The sequence below is a fragment of the Lagenorhynchus albirostris genome, chromosome 9 (assembly GCF_949774975.1).
Source record: "Lagenorhynchus albirostris chromosome 9, mLagAlb1.1, whole genome shotgun sequence".
NCBI lineage: Eukaryota > Metazoa > Chordata > Mammalia > Artiodactyla > Delphinidae > Lagenorhynchus > Lagenorhynchus albirostris.
In genome coordinates, this window is record NC_083103.1 from 39,334,779 (window position 1) to 39,351,940 (window position 17,162).

The 17,162-nt window shown below is 34.4% G+C and overlaps 1 protein-coding gene across 1 annotated transcript in view; it reads left to right on the forward strand.

Annotated features, from left to right (window-relative positions):
• Window positions 1–17,162, forward strand: part of SOX6 (SRY-box transcription factor 6) — a 623,498-nt gene that overhangs the window by 342,878 nt on the left and 263,458 nt on the right. The window contains exon 6 of the mRNA XM_060157776.1: window positions 16,003–16,092. Coding sequence (XP_060013759.1) covers window positions 16,003–16,092 — 90 coding nt within the window. The remainder of the gene's footprint in view (window positions 1–16,002; window positions 16,093–17,162) is intronic.

Sequence of the window (17,162 nt, forward strand, 5' to 3'; positions counted from 1 at the left end):
GCCATATATGACAAACCCACAGCCCACATCATTCTCAATGGTGAAAAACTGAAACCATTTCCTCTAAGATCGGGAACAAAACAGGTTTCCCACTCTCACCACTATTATTCAACATAGTTTTGGAAGTTTTAGCCACAGCAATCAGAGAAGAAAAAGAAATAAAAGGAATCCAAACTGGAAAAGAAGAAGTCAAACTGTCACTATTTGCAGATGACATGATACTATACATAGAGAATCCTAAAGATGCTACCAGAAAACTACTAGAGCTAATCAATGAATCTGGCAAAGTAGCAGGATACAAAATTAATGCCCAGAAATCTCTTGTATTCCTATATACTAACGCTGAAAGATCCGAAAGAGAAATTAAGGAAACACGTTGACCATTGCAACACAAAGAATAAAATACCTAGGAATAAACCTAGCTAAGGAGACAAAAGGCCTGTATGCAGAAAACTATAAGACACTCTTGAAAGAAATTAAAGACGATAGAAACAGATGGAGAGATATACCATGTTCTTGCATTGGAAGAATCAACAGTGTGAAAATGAGTATACTACCCAAAGCAATCTACAAATTCAATGCAGTCCCTATCAAACTACCAATGGCATTTTTCACAGAACTAGAGCAAAAAATTTCACAATTTGTATGGAAACACAAAAGACCCCAAATAGCCAAAGCAATCTTGAGAAAGAAAAACGGAACTGGAGATACTGGCAGAAAAACAGAAATACAGATAATGGAACAGGATAGAAAGACCAGAGATAAACCCACTCACCTATGGTCATGTTATCTTTGATAAAGAAGGCAAGAATATGCAGTGGAGAAAAGACAGCCTCTTCAATAAGTGGTGCTGGGAAAACTGGACAGCTACATGTAAAAGAATGAAATTAGAACACTTCCTAACACCATACACAAAAATAAAGTGAGAATGGATTAAAGACCTAAATATAAGGCCAGACACTATAAGACTCTTAGAGGAAAGCATAGGCAGAACACTCTATGACCTAAATCACAGCAAGATCCTTTTTGACCCACCTCCTAGAGAAATGGAAATAAAAACAAAAATAAACAAATGGGACCTAATGAAACTTAAAAGCTTTTGCACAGCAAAGGAGACCATAAACAAGACGAAAAGACAACCCTCAGAATGGGAGAAAATATTTGCAAACGAAGCAACTGACAAAGGATTAATCTCCAAAATATACAAACAGCTCACGCAACTCAATATAAAAAAAAAACCACACAAGCCAATCAAAAAATGGGCAGAAGACCTGAATAGACATTTCTCCAAAGAAGACATACAGATTGCCAAGAAACACATGAAAGGATGCTCAACGTCACTAATCATTAGAGAAATGCAAATCAGAACTACAATGAGGTATCACCTCACACCAGTCAGAATGGCCATCATCAAAAAATCTACAAACAGTAGGGCTTCCCTGGTGGCACAGTGGTTGAAAGTCTGCCTTCCGATGCAGGGGACACGGGTTCGTGCCCCAGTCCAGGAGGATCCCACATGCCGCGAAGCGGCTGGGCCCGTGAGCCATGGCCGCTGAGCCTACACATCCAGAGCCTGTGTTCCGCAACAGGAGAGGCCACAGTGGTGAGAGGCCTGCGTACCACAAAAAAAAAAAAAAAAAATCTACCCACTGTAAATGCTTGAGAAGGTGTGGAGAAAAGGGAACCCTCTTGCACTGTTGGTAGGAATGTAAATTGATACAGTCACTATGGAGAACAGTATAGAGGTTCCTTAAAAAACTAAAAATAGAACTACCATATGACCCAGCGATCCCCCTAGTGGGCATATACCCTGAGAAAACCATAATTCAAAAAGAGAAATGCACCCCAATGTCCATTGCACCACTATTTACAGTAGCCGGGACATGGAAGCAACCTAAGTGTCCATCAACAGATGAATTGATAAAGAAGGTGTGGCACATATATACAATGGAATATTACTCAGCCATAGAAAGAAACAAAAGTGAGTTATTTGGAGTGAGGTGGATGGACCTAGAATGTGTCATACAGAGTGAAGTAAGTCAGAAAGAGTACAAGAAATGCCGTATGCTAACACATATATATGGAACCTAAAAAAATAACTGTTTTTGATGAACCTAGGGGCAGGACAGGAACAAAGACACAGATGTAGAGAATGGACTTGAGGACACGGGGAGGGGGAAGAGTAAGGTGAGACAATGTGAGAGAGTGGCATTTACATATATACACTACCAAATGTAAAATAGATAGCTAGTGGGAAGCAGGTGCTTAGCACAGGGAAATCAGCTCAGTGCTTTTTTTTTTTTTTTTTTTTTTGTGGTACGCGGGCCTCTCACTGCTGTGGCCTCTCCCGCTGCGGAGCACAGGCTCCGGACGCACAGGCCCAGCAGCCATGGGTCACGGACCCAGCTGCTCCACGGCATGTGGGATCTTCCCGGACCGGGGCACGAACCCGTGTCCCCTGCATCGGCAGGCGGACTCTCAACCACTGCGCCACCAGGGAAGCCCAGCTCAGTGCTTTTTGACTACCTAGAGGGGTGGGATAAGGGAGGGTGGGAGGGAGGCGCAAGAGGGAGTGGATATGGGGGCATATGTATACCTATAGCTGATTCACTTTGTTATACAGCAGAAACTAACACAATGTTGTAAAGCAATTATACTCCAATAAAGATGTTAAAAAAAAACTGACATTCAAAATCCTTTATGAAGATTAGTTGCCCATGCCCCTATAAAATGCCAAAATATTAATATGAAATTAATGGAAAAACCCCTAAACTATCTTTTAAAAAAGGAACTGGTAGAGAATGATTTTCTGTGATAACATTATTTTGAAAAGTATATCGTAGTTCTGCTTCTGCCATAAATGTGTAAGTGGTAGTAGACTCAATCTACTAATATAAACAAGAGATCTTGATCAGCTATATGTGGCAACTGTTTTAAGAAGTTAGAAATCAGGAAGCAGGAGACTATAATCTATGAGTGAAGAAAAACAAACTGAGCCCTAATTATCCTGGCTTTCTACCTGGTGGCATTTAGCAGAGCCTGATGCAAGGAGAACCAACCCAAGTACTATAAGGCAACCTCACTGACCTGAACAATCAGGGGTCAGAGTTTGGGGAAACTGTAGTGGCTATAATTTGCAGGGGGGATGCTGAGAGTGAAGAAAGCTGTACAGAGAAAGAACTCCACAAGTCTTATCAGGAGTCCTCTTGAGTTTTTGCTGAATACTAATACTATTGGGTTGGCCAAAAAGTTCTTTTGGGTTTTTCCGTAAGCTCTTATGGAAAACCCGAATGAACTTTTTGGCCAACCCAATACATGACTAGAGTATGACTACAAAAAGCTTGGCAAAGAACAACCACCTGGAAGAGAAAAACTAGTAAACTGCAGAACTATCATGGTTCATACATTATAGGGATACATTTAAGTTTCAACTTTCTCCAGTGCAATGTCTTCATTAAACACCCAGGGCATTCAGTGGAGACCCAGAAAAGCCGTATCTTTGGAATAAGGATAAATTGGCCCCAGAGTAAATGATACTCTATCGCCACCATAACAAAGCTTAAAAAAAACCTCAAAATGATCAGATGATCTGTGAATAAATGAATACCCACCAGAAGAAAATTCATACTATTTAAAGGAAAAGAACAATTCCAAACACTCAGCAATATAATATACTTGTTGCCCCATATACAATAAAATACTAGACATATGAAGAAGCAAAAATCAGTCAATAGAAAGAGACTAAGAAATTACACAGATAATATTAGAATTAGCAGATAATGACTTTAAAATTACCATATAGATATACTCAAGGATTGAAGGAAAATATGAACATATTGAAGAGAGAAATGGAAACAATAAAATAAAAAATTTACAAATCCAAGAAGTGAAAAATACAATATCTTAAAATTAAAAAAAATACTTGAAGAATTTAAATGCAAATAATTAGCTGTACATTAAAAGATTAGTTAAACTAAAGACAGGGTAATAGAAACCATCCAGACTGGAGCACAGAGAGAAAAAAGGCAGGGAAAATATAAATAAATAAACAGAGCCTCATAGCTTTTAAGAACTAATGGTGTATCATGTGCAATTAGAGTACCTAGAGAGGATAGACCAGATTTATATATATATATTTTTAAGACAAAATGGCTGAAAAAATTCCAGATTTGTCAAAAATATAAATCTCTAGGTCCAAGAAGGATAAACACAAAGAAAAATGTATATCAAAGGACACCAAAATAAAATTGGTGAAAACTAATGTAAGAGAATCTTAAAAGTGGCCAAAGGTACACTGTTTATAGTGGGACAAAGATAGAAATTATCCCTGACTTCACATCAGAAAAAATACAAGTCAGAGACATTGCAATGGCATCTTTTGGAGTTCTAAAAGAAAAAAAATAACCTTGAATTCTATATTTATTAAAAATATTCTTCACCTGAATATTCACCTGAATTTCACCTAAAGGTGAAATACAGACATTTCAGACAAACAAAGTCTGGAGAATTTACTGCCAGCAAGTTTTCTCTATGGAAAATTTTAATGAAATTTTGTCAGGCTAAAGGAAAATAATTCTAGATGAAAACTTAGGTTTTTAAAAAGAAATGAAGAGTACTGAAAATGGTAAATCTGAAGGCATTTTCTAATACTTTCTAATAATTAATTTAGCTATAATTTGCTCTATAGCAAAAACAGTAACAATTTATTATGGAGTTTAAAACATGTAAAAGTAGTATGTATGACAACAATAGCACAAAAGATGGAGCATTTTTAAGTTTCTTACATTGTATCTGAAATGGTATATTACTTGATGATAGACTGTTGTAAGTTAAAGATACATGTTATAAATTCTTGACCAACCAAGAAGATAATGAAATAAAGAGGTATAACTGATAAACCAATAGAGGAGATAAATTAATGTCTTTTAATTAAATTAATTAAAAGACAAGGAAATAGGATAAAAGGAACAAAGTACAGATGAAAAATATAGAAAAAATAGCAAAGTGGTAGACTTAAACTCTATTAACAATAATTACATTAAATGTAAATGGAATAATTGTTCTAACTTTGAAAGGTAGAGATTATCAAATTGGATTAAAAAACAAGAATCAATTAATATACTGACCACAAGAAACACAGTAAATATAAAGATGTAGATAAGTTTGAAGTAAAAGGATGGGTGAAGATACACCATGCAAACACTAATGATAAGAAAGCTGAAGTGGTTATGTTAATATAAAAGTAGACTGCAGAAAAAGGAATATTACCAGAGATCAAAAATATATTTCATAATGATTAAAGAGCTAGGTCATCAAGAAGACATAACATTTCTAAATGTATATGCATCTAAAAACAGAGGCTCAAAATACATGAAGCAAAAGTTGACAGACTGAAAGAAAAAAAAGACAAGTCTCCCATCTAATTATTGTTGGAGATTTCAATACTTCTCTTTCAGAATTTGAAAAAAAAAAAAAGACAGAAAATCCATAAGAATATAGAAGACCTGAACAACATTATCCATCAGTTTGACCTAATTGACACTGTTAGAGTACTACACTCAAAATTGCAGAATAATTATTCATTTCAAGTGTGTATTCAAATCTCACTAGATAAAGCATATGCTGGGCCATAAAACAAGTCTCAATAAACATAAAAGGACTGAAATTATGTAAAGTATATTCCTTGTTCTCAATGGAAATAAATTACAAATAGATAACAAAAGGAAAATTTTAAAAATCCCAAATGTTTGGCCACTAAACCACATACATATAACTAAACCATATAACAAAGAAAAAGAACAAGGAAAATTGTAAAATATATTAAACTGAATGATAATGAAAACATAACCTAACAAAATATGTGGGATGAAATTAAAACAGTACTTTGAGGGAAATTCATAGCTTTCAATATTTATATTAAAAGTAATAAAGGATGAAAGTGACCTGTAGATTTAAGGCAAATCCAATAAAATCCAAGGTGTTTTTTTGGGGGGAGGTGGGCAAGCTGATTCTAAAATTCAAATGGAAATGCAAAGGACCAAGGATAGCCAAAGCAAATTTGAAATAGAAGAACAAACATGGAGGACTAATTCTATGTGATTGCAAGACTTACTATAAAGCTCAGTAATCAAAACAGTTTGGTATTGGTATAAGGATAATGAATTGATAGTAAAACAGAACAGAGAATCCAGAAATAGACCTATGCACACGAAATAACAGAATGGATCACAGATCTAAATATAAAACTAAAATATAAAGCTTCTAGAGGAAAATATAGAATACTTTGTGATCTTGGTGTAGGTAAAGATTTCTTAGATGAAAACACTAATCATAAAGAAAAAACCTTGATAATTGGATAATATCAAATTAAGAAACAATGGATCCTCAAAAGATACACTGTGAAAATAAAGAGGCATACTGCAGACTAGGTAAAAATATTCACAATGCATATAAATATGTAAAAGATATGTATCTGTTTATATTCATAAATAACTTATGTATATGTAATATATAATAAATTATATATATATTATATAAATATATAATTGTATAAATATGTAATTTATAAAGCATATATAAATATAAATAACTTAAAACTCGCTAAAAAGAAGACAAATGATTAAATATAAAAATGGGTAAAATATTTGAACAACACTTCACAAAAGTAGATATACACACAGTCAATAAGCACATGAAAGTATATTTTATTCTTTAGTCATTGAGGAAATGTAAGTTAAAACCACCCTGAGATACCACTATACACTCACTAGAATGACTAAAATTAAAGTAGTAACGCTAAGAAGTGTTAATGAGGGTATAAAGCAACTAGACCCTCTTATGCATTGTTGGTGGAAGTGTAAAATGATGCAGCCCCTTCGGAAAACTTTTTGGCAGTTTCTTATAAAGTCAAGCCTATAACGACTCCACGTTTAGAAGAAATTCCATTTTTAGAGGGAAAAAAGAGATGTATATTTATAAAAAGACTTATGAATGGATTTTCATAATAGCCCCAAAGTGGGAGAAACCCACATGTCCAAAAACAGATGAATGGATAAACAATTTGTGGTGTATTTATACAATGGAAGTCTACTCATTAACACAAAGGACCAAAGTACAAATACATGCTGCAACATGATTGAATCTCGAAAATTTTATGCTATTTGGAAGGATTCATATCCAAAAAGTACATACTGTATACTTTCATTTTTATAAAATTCAAGAGTAGGCAAAATTATTCTATAGCAGTAGAAGTCAGATCGGTGGTTGCCTGGGTTAGGATTATGGATAAATGACTGAAAGGGAGCATACAATAACTTTTTGGAAATGTTCTATATTTTCTTTGTGGTGGCAGCTACATGAATGTGTAATTTGACAAAATTGATCAAATACACATTTAAGATAGGTGCATTTATTATATGATGTATATTAAATTATTTATCAATATAGTTAATAAAAAGGTAGTTCTGTCACTCCTTAACACACACAAAGTGATCTTCTTTAGTATATTAAAGAATTTGTTTTAGTACTTACTATGTGCAGAGCTTAAGTAATATGGAAGAACACAAAGTGATATTGGAAACATTCCCTGACCATCAAGGAACTTAATATTTAGTTAGGTAATATAGTATGAACTTGACCATATATCTAGTCATATGGTGGTAAAATTGGTAAGTAATAGCAGTGGTAGATGTAGAAGAGTTATGAAATTGAGTTAATGAGTTGATACATGAAAAAAATGTAAAAAATACAGTGCCTGAGAGATAATATGTGCTCAGCAAGTGCTACTTTGCTTTTCAGAGGATGAGAATTTATGCTTCAAGTGGTAAATCAAGGCATAATTGAGGAGGTGGTATTTAATGTAGGCAGCACAGAATAGGAAGGTTTTTCATAAGCATTAAGAAGTGGGGAGACATTAGTATCAGGAGGATGTCATGATCAAAGGTGTGGAAGTGAAAAAACACAAGACATGTACAGAAGAGGGAGGTATGTTTGGTGAATTCATTTGAACAGAATGAAGTTTCAGGTAGCAAAAGTAATAGGAAATGAATCACTAGGGCCAGATTATGGAGGACCCTTAAAACCAACTTGAGTATAACCTTATCTTAAATTGATCTTTTATGGATTGCCAATACATAAATAAAACATATAGGAAGGGATATTTTATCAGTAAAAACTTATTTTTTTAATTTTTTTGCTGTACACGGGCCTCTCACTGTTTGGCCTCTCCCGCTGCGGAGCACAGGCTCCAGACGCGCAGGCTCAGCGGCCATGGCTCACGGAGCCAGCCGCTCCGCGGCATGTGGGACCTTCCCGGACCGGGGCACGAACCCGTGTCCCCTGCATCGGCAGGCGGACTCTCAACCACTGCGCCACCAGGGAAGCCCAAATCTTATTTTTTTATAATTTTAAACATGAAGTCAACTGACCAGAACAATGAAGCTGTTTTGATGAACACGAAACTGAAATCGGGGCTTGATCTTAGATGGGAGTTGTTGTTATTGTTTTTAATGACCTTAAGCTTCTACCTTATTTCTGCTGTATTTTCTTTTGGTTGCCTCATGTTCAGAAAATCCTAATTCAGATAGCTAAATAATTGTAAATATCAGTCCTATAGTATTTTACCTTAACATTGTTGCATATCTTTCAATATAGCAAGAGGCTTATTTCAAGGTTTGCATAATAAATGTTTTACTCTGGTAGTACAAGTTAATGCATTGGTGATTTTCAGTGTGTTAGACTTTGGAACATAACACGTTTGAATGTGTATGACAGTTTTTGTTACAGTTTTCTTGTTGTTTAGGTGTTTTGGTAAGTTACAACTGGCAGAAACCCAACTCAAATAGTGTAAGCAAAAACAGGAATATATTGGCTTACATTACGAAGAATCCCAGGAGCAGAATTTGGCTTTAGCTCTTTGGGGATGTAAGTATGCTAACATGATGTAAAGGTTGTTTTTTCTCTCTATCTTTTCCTATCTGCTCCTCTCTACTTTGCTTAGTATTTTTGGTTTCATTCATTCTTATTGCATACAGACTCTCTCCATGTGCCAGGGAGAATGTCCATGGCGATTGATCCCTGGCCCACATACTTATAGCTTTCAACTTGAGCATAAGAGAGCCTTTCCAGATAGTTCCAGGAGAGAATTCTGACTGGGTCAAATTTCTCTGTGTGGCTGGGAGGAGCAGTAGGAAGCAGACAGCAAAGCCCTGTGATTGACAACTCCATCAGGACAATAGTGGCATTCAGCAGTATTTCCCCAAAGAAATCAAAAGAAGGACTATAGGACACAGTGGGCACACGAAAATTATTGTTTCCACAGTTATATAAAGTTTTTAAAAAGCAGTTAAATATATATTTGAAAGAGTAAAAATGAAGTCAACCATTTGTAGAACCCAAAGAGCAGTGTCCCACGTCATATGGTTTGAATACCTTAGCCTTTGGCAATGGAGCAGCAGAAAATAGTGTCAGGCTGCATACTTACTTCTTGTACATGAAATAAAATATAATTTGGAAGGAATTACTTTTCGAGTTCAAGAGTATTTTTAAGCAGCATCTTAGCTATTCCTCAGTGGATGACTTCAGGAAAAGAAAGCTCTTAGTTCAAAAAAGATAAGGCGTTATAGAAAATGAAATATGGAGGAACAGGAAGACTAGTGTAATGGAGTATGTATGGGAGAATTGGCTGTTGAACACTATTTACTTTCACTGCAATACCTCGAATTTTTAGCACCCTTCTCTAAAGAACTAGAGTGCTTCACTTCATACCTGAAGCAATTAATAATAGATGTAATTATTCATTTTCTATTGTTGAATGCTGCATCGTAGAGACTAAAACTGATGTTCAAATAATGCTTTAAATAGTCATTTCAGTAAAACCAGCACTGAACTCGAGTCAGGGCTCTGTCGCCAACTGTTTGGCCTCGGGCAAGGCAAGTGACTTCCTTATCTTGACTCTGTTTCCTCATTTCTGAAATGGGGTTTTGGTCTTAGTGATCACTGAAGTCTCAGCTACAGCAGGAGGCTGTGAGCCTCTGATTTACCTGATGGATATTTCCCTCTTTTTCTATATTGGCATTGGTAGGTAGCAGTTGTACTTTGATAGATATGGGAGAGGAATTTGGTTTTGAATGATCCTTCTGATATTGTTTTAGGTGTTAAGCAGCTTTGGAAAGCAGATGAAAGAGATACCTCTTACCTGCACATATAGAACAATGTGACTTCCATGAATGTATGTTAAGTGCCAATTTTAAGGGGTCCCTATAAAAAATTATCAGACTTTGGTAGATCAAAACAGTGCAAAGAGAGAATATTGCACCCAGTGTGATGATGTTTATATGTGTATTTCCTGCAGCTTTCAAATGTGGGGTTCTCTCTCCCTCATGAACATGTCAAAATCTTGCATCTAACAGTTCTAATGACATTTTCAATAGCTCCCATTGACACACACACACACACAGACACTCACAGTATATTATCTAGTAAAGTGGTTGTGGAATTAACATTTTTCCTGGAAGGAATATATCTGATTTAATGACCAAATCGTTTTAAAGCAGTACAACAGAATTTCACAGGAACTAAATCTATTTCTTCACACCGATCATGCGTATTTTACTGAAGCATTGAGTCATTAGCATGTTTATAATGGTTCTAATTTAGCACAACATTTTCTGAATTTTATCCTTGAGTCATTTACAAATTGTTCATATTGAATAAACAAAGGAATCAGATTGCATTTTATACTTAGTAATTTATCTGAAAGAAGAGGGGAGGGTTAATTGTTTGAAAGTTTTGGTCTGTTTGGGGAAGTGAGCCTGCTTTTTCATTGCTAGGCATAAATGCCATTTCTCATCTTTTTGGGGATGGGGGGAGGCTATGGAGGAGTAAAATGAAAAATTAAGATCAGGACAAGTTTGGCCACTCCCAGAGGGGAGTGTGGAGCAAAAGGGGAGCTGGCACGAGATTATCCAAAACAGTTGGTGCATTCCTTAATGATCAAGTGCTTGAGAAGTCCAGCTCTTCCTGGCAGAGCATCTGTGTTGATGTTTATATCATTGCCCTGCTGTATGGGAAAGGCATGCTTTCTCTTGCTGCTTAGCTAAAAATAGGATGGAATATAGCATTGTATGAGATATTTTAAGAAAGCAAAAACATTTAAGAGGTTAAAGGTTTGGCTTTTGGATCAAAAAAGATCAGTGATATAACCCGTGGTGTTCCTTGAAGACTGAATTTTATCTAGAGTTTGTCAGTGATTCGAACTCTTGGTTAGGCAAGTTATTCTAGGTTCATTTGGTGCAGTCTGAAAAACCCACTCTACTGTCTTTTCTGTCAGCTTCCCAGCATGAAGAGCAGGATTGAAAACAGCCTCTATTTATACCGCCTTGTTCGTATTTGGAAAATCAGTTGTTTCATTGGAGAGAGGGAGAGAGAGAGAGAATGAGAGCATGAGCAGTCGTCAGGGAGTGTGCTTTGTACGTTATAGTGACTTCAAAATAAAACTGGCACATTTTTGTGTCTAATTATTTTTAGTGAGCTTGGAGGGTTTTAATTAAAATTTAAGAGTGCTCTTCAAGCTCTCCAAGCTCCAATTTTATCCCACTGTATTGTGGAGCACTCGTCACTGTGGAAAAATGTACAGTAACTGGCATGTGCATCTCTGTTTCCTAATGAAAAACGTGAGATTGATGATCAGCAGGGATATAAATATATATTGTCAGAATTAGTTGTAAACCAAGGTCAAGGATGCTTTTAATAAGTTATCATTGTTTGGATACATAAAAAATTTATTGCTTCTGAAATTTATGATTCCTGTGGTAAAAATAAAAGGGATTGCTTTAATATTTTCTTAAAAAAGTTAATAAAGCAGTAGGATCTGCATACAGGGGGAGCAGTCATTGTTGTTTCTCACTAAGGTATTTTAAAGTTATTTTCTATGTCATGTTTCTAATGTTTCAGCATTTCTAACTTTATCACTTTGAGGTAAAGGGAATAATGATAAGTGTTTACTCACAGGTAAATTGTTTTAAAGTACGATAAAAAATTTTTCCCATTATCCTTTCCCATTCCCCCATGATTTAATTTTAATGATGATTTCTTTATTTACTCTCTTTGACCCTTTATTTTGCTCAGAATAGTAGTTAACACTGCTGCAGCTTTGTTTAACTAGGAATAATTTTCAGTTGTTCCTAAAATATCATCATATAGATTAGGAAATAAATATCTCACATACTCTCACTTCAAATTTCCCTTGTACTGTAAAATTAATTATTAGCACGATAAAGCATTCCTGACTTACCTGGCCTGAAACCTAGGTATTTAGGAAACCTAGGTATTTAGGAAGCAGAAACATTGCTTTGCAATCCATTATGATATCTTTCCTTTTTTCCTTAGAAAAAAGTTATTGAAATAGAAAAACTTAAATTTGCAAAGGAAAAGGAAAAACAAAAGCTATGCAACTGAGAATTAATTTATAACATATCAGAACCCTTTATTTACATCCTTGATTAAAAATAAGCAAGAATTGAAGTGCAACTCGATTTTTCAGTCCTGTTTTTATCACACTATTTACAAAAATTAGACAAGATAAATATAATAAACTCATATTTCATTGAATATGTATTGGTTTATGGACACTAATTCTTTCAAAGTGAGAGGAATTAATTTTGGCATTTTCCACTTTATACTGAAGTGTTATGGCTTACATTCATTTTTAATATGTACATATTACCGTGACACATACTATAATATTGTGATACTATAATTTCCAAAAGGTATATAGTTTCTTCCTGTTTAGCTGAAAACAACTCAGTCAAAATACTAAAATTTGAGTAGTCAAACTCAGATAATAAAATATACTGTATATCTTTTCATTGTTTTGAGGGCTGTGGCATATTTATCTGTGTAGAGTTATCCAAGAATATCCGGGTGATGTTTAGTTCTTTTTTTTTTCCATTTGGAATCCTGCATATGTACTGAATTGAAACATGGGCTTACTCTTTGCGTGGACATAAGGCAAACTGGACTTCTTTACTTATCTTGACCTCTTTGATTTTTGCATTTGTGCATGATCAGAAAGGGGCAAAGTCTGATATGATGAATTGCCTCTGTAAAGCTAGTGTCCTGTTAATGTAGTTGACGTATGTGGCACAGGAGGATGAATACCGTTTTTACCCTTACCTGGATATTGTTTTGAGTGGGAAATTTGAAAATATAAAATTTCACTTTTAACTTTAGCATATATTTCCTCATTTCAAGTCAGAAACGTCTTGGTAGAGGCAGTAGTATCCTCTGCATATGTAGCATTTTAGTACATCTTGTGGTACTGCATCTTCTGGTCTTTTTCCCTCACCTTACTTGTTTTACATTACAGTGTGGGTTGTGTTTAGTACTAATTGTGGTATGTATGCCCTTAGAGGTCTGGCAGACAGATAATTAGGTGAAAAAGCTCAGTTTTTCAAGAGACCTTCTCACAGTTTTGAATATTCCTGGAATCTCCCAGAATTGAGATTAAATGCTGATAAAGTTGTATGTAGTGACCTTTATTGTCCTGTAGATAAAGGCAATCAGTGATTGTTACTAAATATTTTCATGGGCTATAAATATAGACTTGCAAAGCCTGCTTTATGTTTTTCCCCTCAGTGTCTTCTACTGAAATGGGAACTCATATAGCTAGATTAACTCAGCATTATGGTGAGAATTAATTTTCTAATAGGAATGTGAAATGTTTTGAATTTATTAACCATTTTATTAATGATTAGCTTTTATGTAAAGCTGTGTCTTCAAACTTATTTGATAAATGTTTGAAGTGTATATTCTTGTTGTCCATATAGTTCTGTTTTTCTCCCATGAAGTTTCAGCATTCTTTTTCTGGAGCTCTGAAAGATTTCAGGTCTATTAATAGAAATGAGAGACATATTTTAGCCTGTTTTACATTTAGTGTGTATCTAATCCTAGTTTATGAACTTGCTGTGAATTTTGGATCATTACTAGTCAATTGGGATTTTTGTCTTGACCATTATAGTATGTGCACTCAACTCAAATTTTAACCAAACAAGTTATGCTTTAGCGTTCATATCAGTGATTATCAGTTTAGTACAATGTTATAACATGTATGAAAAGGTTAAAAAAAAAGTAACAAAACTGAGTAAGGTAGGTAGTTGAAGACATTTTGTTGATTATTCTTATACATGGTCTAATGTTATATCCAGAAATTTAGACCTGATTTGAGAAAAAGTAATCTCTGATAGGCATGGCTTTGAAGATTTTGCTCCTTAACTCTCAAATTAGTATTATCTTTTCTATGACTTTAGCATAAAAACAAAATATGTGTGGAAGGAAGTATACACCTTGTTTCTGAATTTAAAATAAAAGTAACAAGAGAGCATTTTGAAAATTAAATATAAACTGAACATATGCATATGCATATAGGCCCTATCAGCAGGTCACTCAGAATCCAGTTTTTAATCACAGTGGTAGGTCACTTGTTGAAGCCTACGAAAATAATTAATAGGAAAGACTGGAAGGAAAGAAGGAGGAAAGGAAAGAAGGAGGAAAGGAAAGAAGGGAAGAAGTAAGGGAAGGTGCAGGGAGCTTTCACTTAATAGAATCAAGCTGACTTCTATTTAGAAAGAACTTTAGCTTCTGTGATAGAGAGCTAGTATGGTTGTTCTTCATCAGCGATTTCCCAACATACTGATCTGGATTCTATCCATTCCTTGATTGATTGATCATGTCACGAACAAACGTTAATTGTTTTCACCAATACTTTCTAACCATGCAGTGGTCCTCTCATCTCTTACCCGGGGCTCACTGTCTTCTTTTTAAAGCTTATCTAGTTTCTAAAACCCTTCAGATCCATCTTGACCTTACTGTCATTCTGAAAAATTCAAGGAGGATTTAGAAGTTGGAGAAAAAATGAAAGGGAAAATGCTAAAGAGATAGGTACTGATATGGGAGAGAAAAGGCATTTGGAATTGGAGTAATTATTTTAAATATAATTTTAAAAAGGAGTTATCAGAATTTTGACACTTGGAATGTTAAAGTTTAATGGGAGTATTCTTTGCACTGAGGATTGAGTATTTAAATCTGCTTTCCCTTTTGGAAACATGGCCTGTTTGTTAAGATTTGAGGCTTAAAAGATACACGTAAATAGTTGTAAGCAGTAGCTCCAGTTGCAAATCCATCTGAACAGAGAGAAAAAAATAACTCATTGATAAAAATTTGCTAATTATTAGAACATTCTAAAATTTAAACTTCTGTAAACTTTATGAATCTTAATAGAAACAAGTGTAATCTAGTATGCTATTTAGAAATGCTATTTAGAAATGCATAGGTCAAGCAGCGTTTAAATAAGGATCTTCTTGAAAAGATCATGCGTCTCTTTTTATATAAAAGTTTTAACTGTTTTCATTACTGGGGGACAGAGGACATCATGACTTTATTTTCTTTGCATTTTACTCTAAATGGGTATTTTACAAAAAATGCCTTATGTTTATTTCTTTTTTAAGGACTAAGTAGTTACAGGTCGATTGGTCTCTTCTCCTTTGAAGATTTATCATTCTTCCTTGAATAGCACATGAATTTTGCTTGGACTTGAAAAACATCACCTGGTTTGAAAGGAATAATATCTAAACTTAAGCTTGTATGAAAAAGCCCCTTGTTCTGTCCAATTGGTCTAAGAAGTGATAAATGCTGGCTGAATATTAATTAACTATAGTTATAATACCAAGATAAGATTATTGAGCATTATCTTTTTTTTTTTCGTGGGAATAGTTTAAATAATCTTCCAGCCAAAAAAAGTTTAGTTATGGTATTTTGTAGTAGATAACGGAATATAATTGTCTGTATCCTAGGGTTAAAACAGCAACAACAAAAAATAGCTTTAATCATTTATTTTTGAATAACAGAATTTCTCCATAAACTCCACAGCCTTCTGTATTTGTAATATTTTAATACTTATCAAATACATGTGTAATAGTTTTAATACTTACTTTTTTATTTTAATAGATTCCTCCTGCATGGAAAAACTACTTTCGAAAGATTGGAAGGAAAAAATGGAAAGATTAAATACCAGTGAACTTCTCGGAGAAATTAAAGGTACAATATACAGAATATCAAACATATCAATGTAGAAATATTATTTTGTTCCACAACACATTTGCTTATCTTCTGTGCCCTAACATTAAATTCTTACCTCTAATATTTGTTTATATCTGAGAGGGTAAATGTATAGTGTGTTCCTGAACTTTATTCTTTTGTGATGTTTATAGAATGAAAGTTTTGCCCTTTCTTTTTTAGTCTATAAACATATAACTTATAGGATAAACTACTTCATTAGTTCACTGAACAAAAAGTATGAAAAAGAAAAAAGGTTATGTCAAAGATGAACAAATTAAGTTAAAGATAATTTTAATCCTTCCTTTTGAAATCATAATAATAGCTTAATTGATGAATCCAAATCACTGATTTGAATTTCTTCTGATCAAAAAGGGTCAGCTGTAGTAACTGTCAAAAAGGATTTTATAGAATGTGCTGTTTATGGTTTATGGCTGGATTCTGAGGCCTGTTTACCTGTTCAAATCTTGGCTCTGTCACTTACTAGATGAGTGATTTTGGGCAAGTCACTGAAGCTTTCTATGTTTTGAATTCCTTGTATCTAAACTGAGGATAATAAAAATACCTACTTCATAGGCTCATTAAGAGAATTAGTATATGTAAAGCTTTTAAAACTGCCTGGCACTTAAGAAAGTCCTCATGAGGGAAAGTTGTGGTTGTTATTAACTGCCCATAGCATTGTAGGTTGATTAATCTCAATCAGATTTCACCGGACTTAACATTTCATGATCTCCAACCCGGATGAGAATGAGCATCCTTATTTTTAAAGATAAGTGATTGACGTTATTATTTTGAAACATGATAAGAAGTCGGCAGTCCCAATCCATTACAGAATTAAGCTGCCCTATCAGTTAAGAAGCTATACTTTTTGCCCAATTCTCTCTTGTTGATTCCTTTGTGGAGATGAAGTGCTGTATCACTAGCTTTTGGTGTCATGAATAGAATCCATTGTCATTAATTAATTTTTTCAGTTGTCCCTTACAGACAGTCATCACTCTGACTTGACCTGACAACTTGGGAACTTAATTACATTAGTTTTCTGAATTTATCAA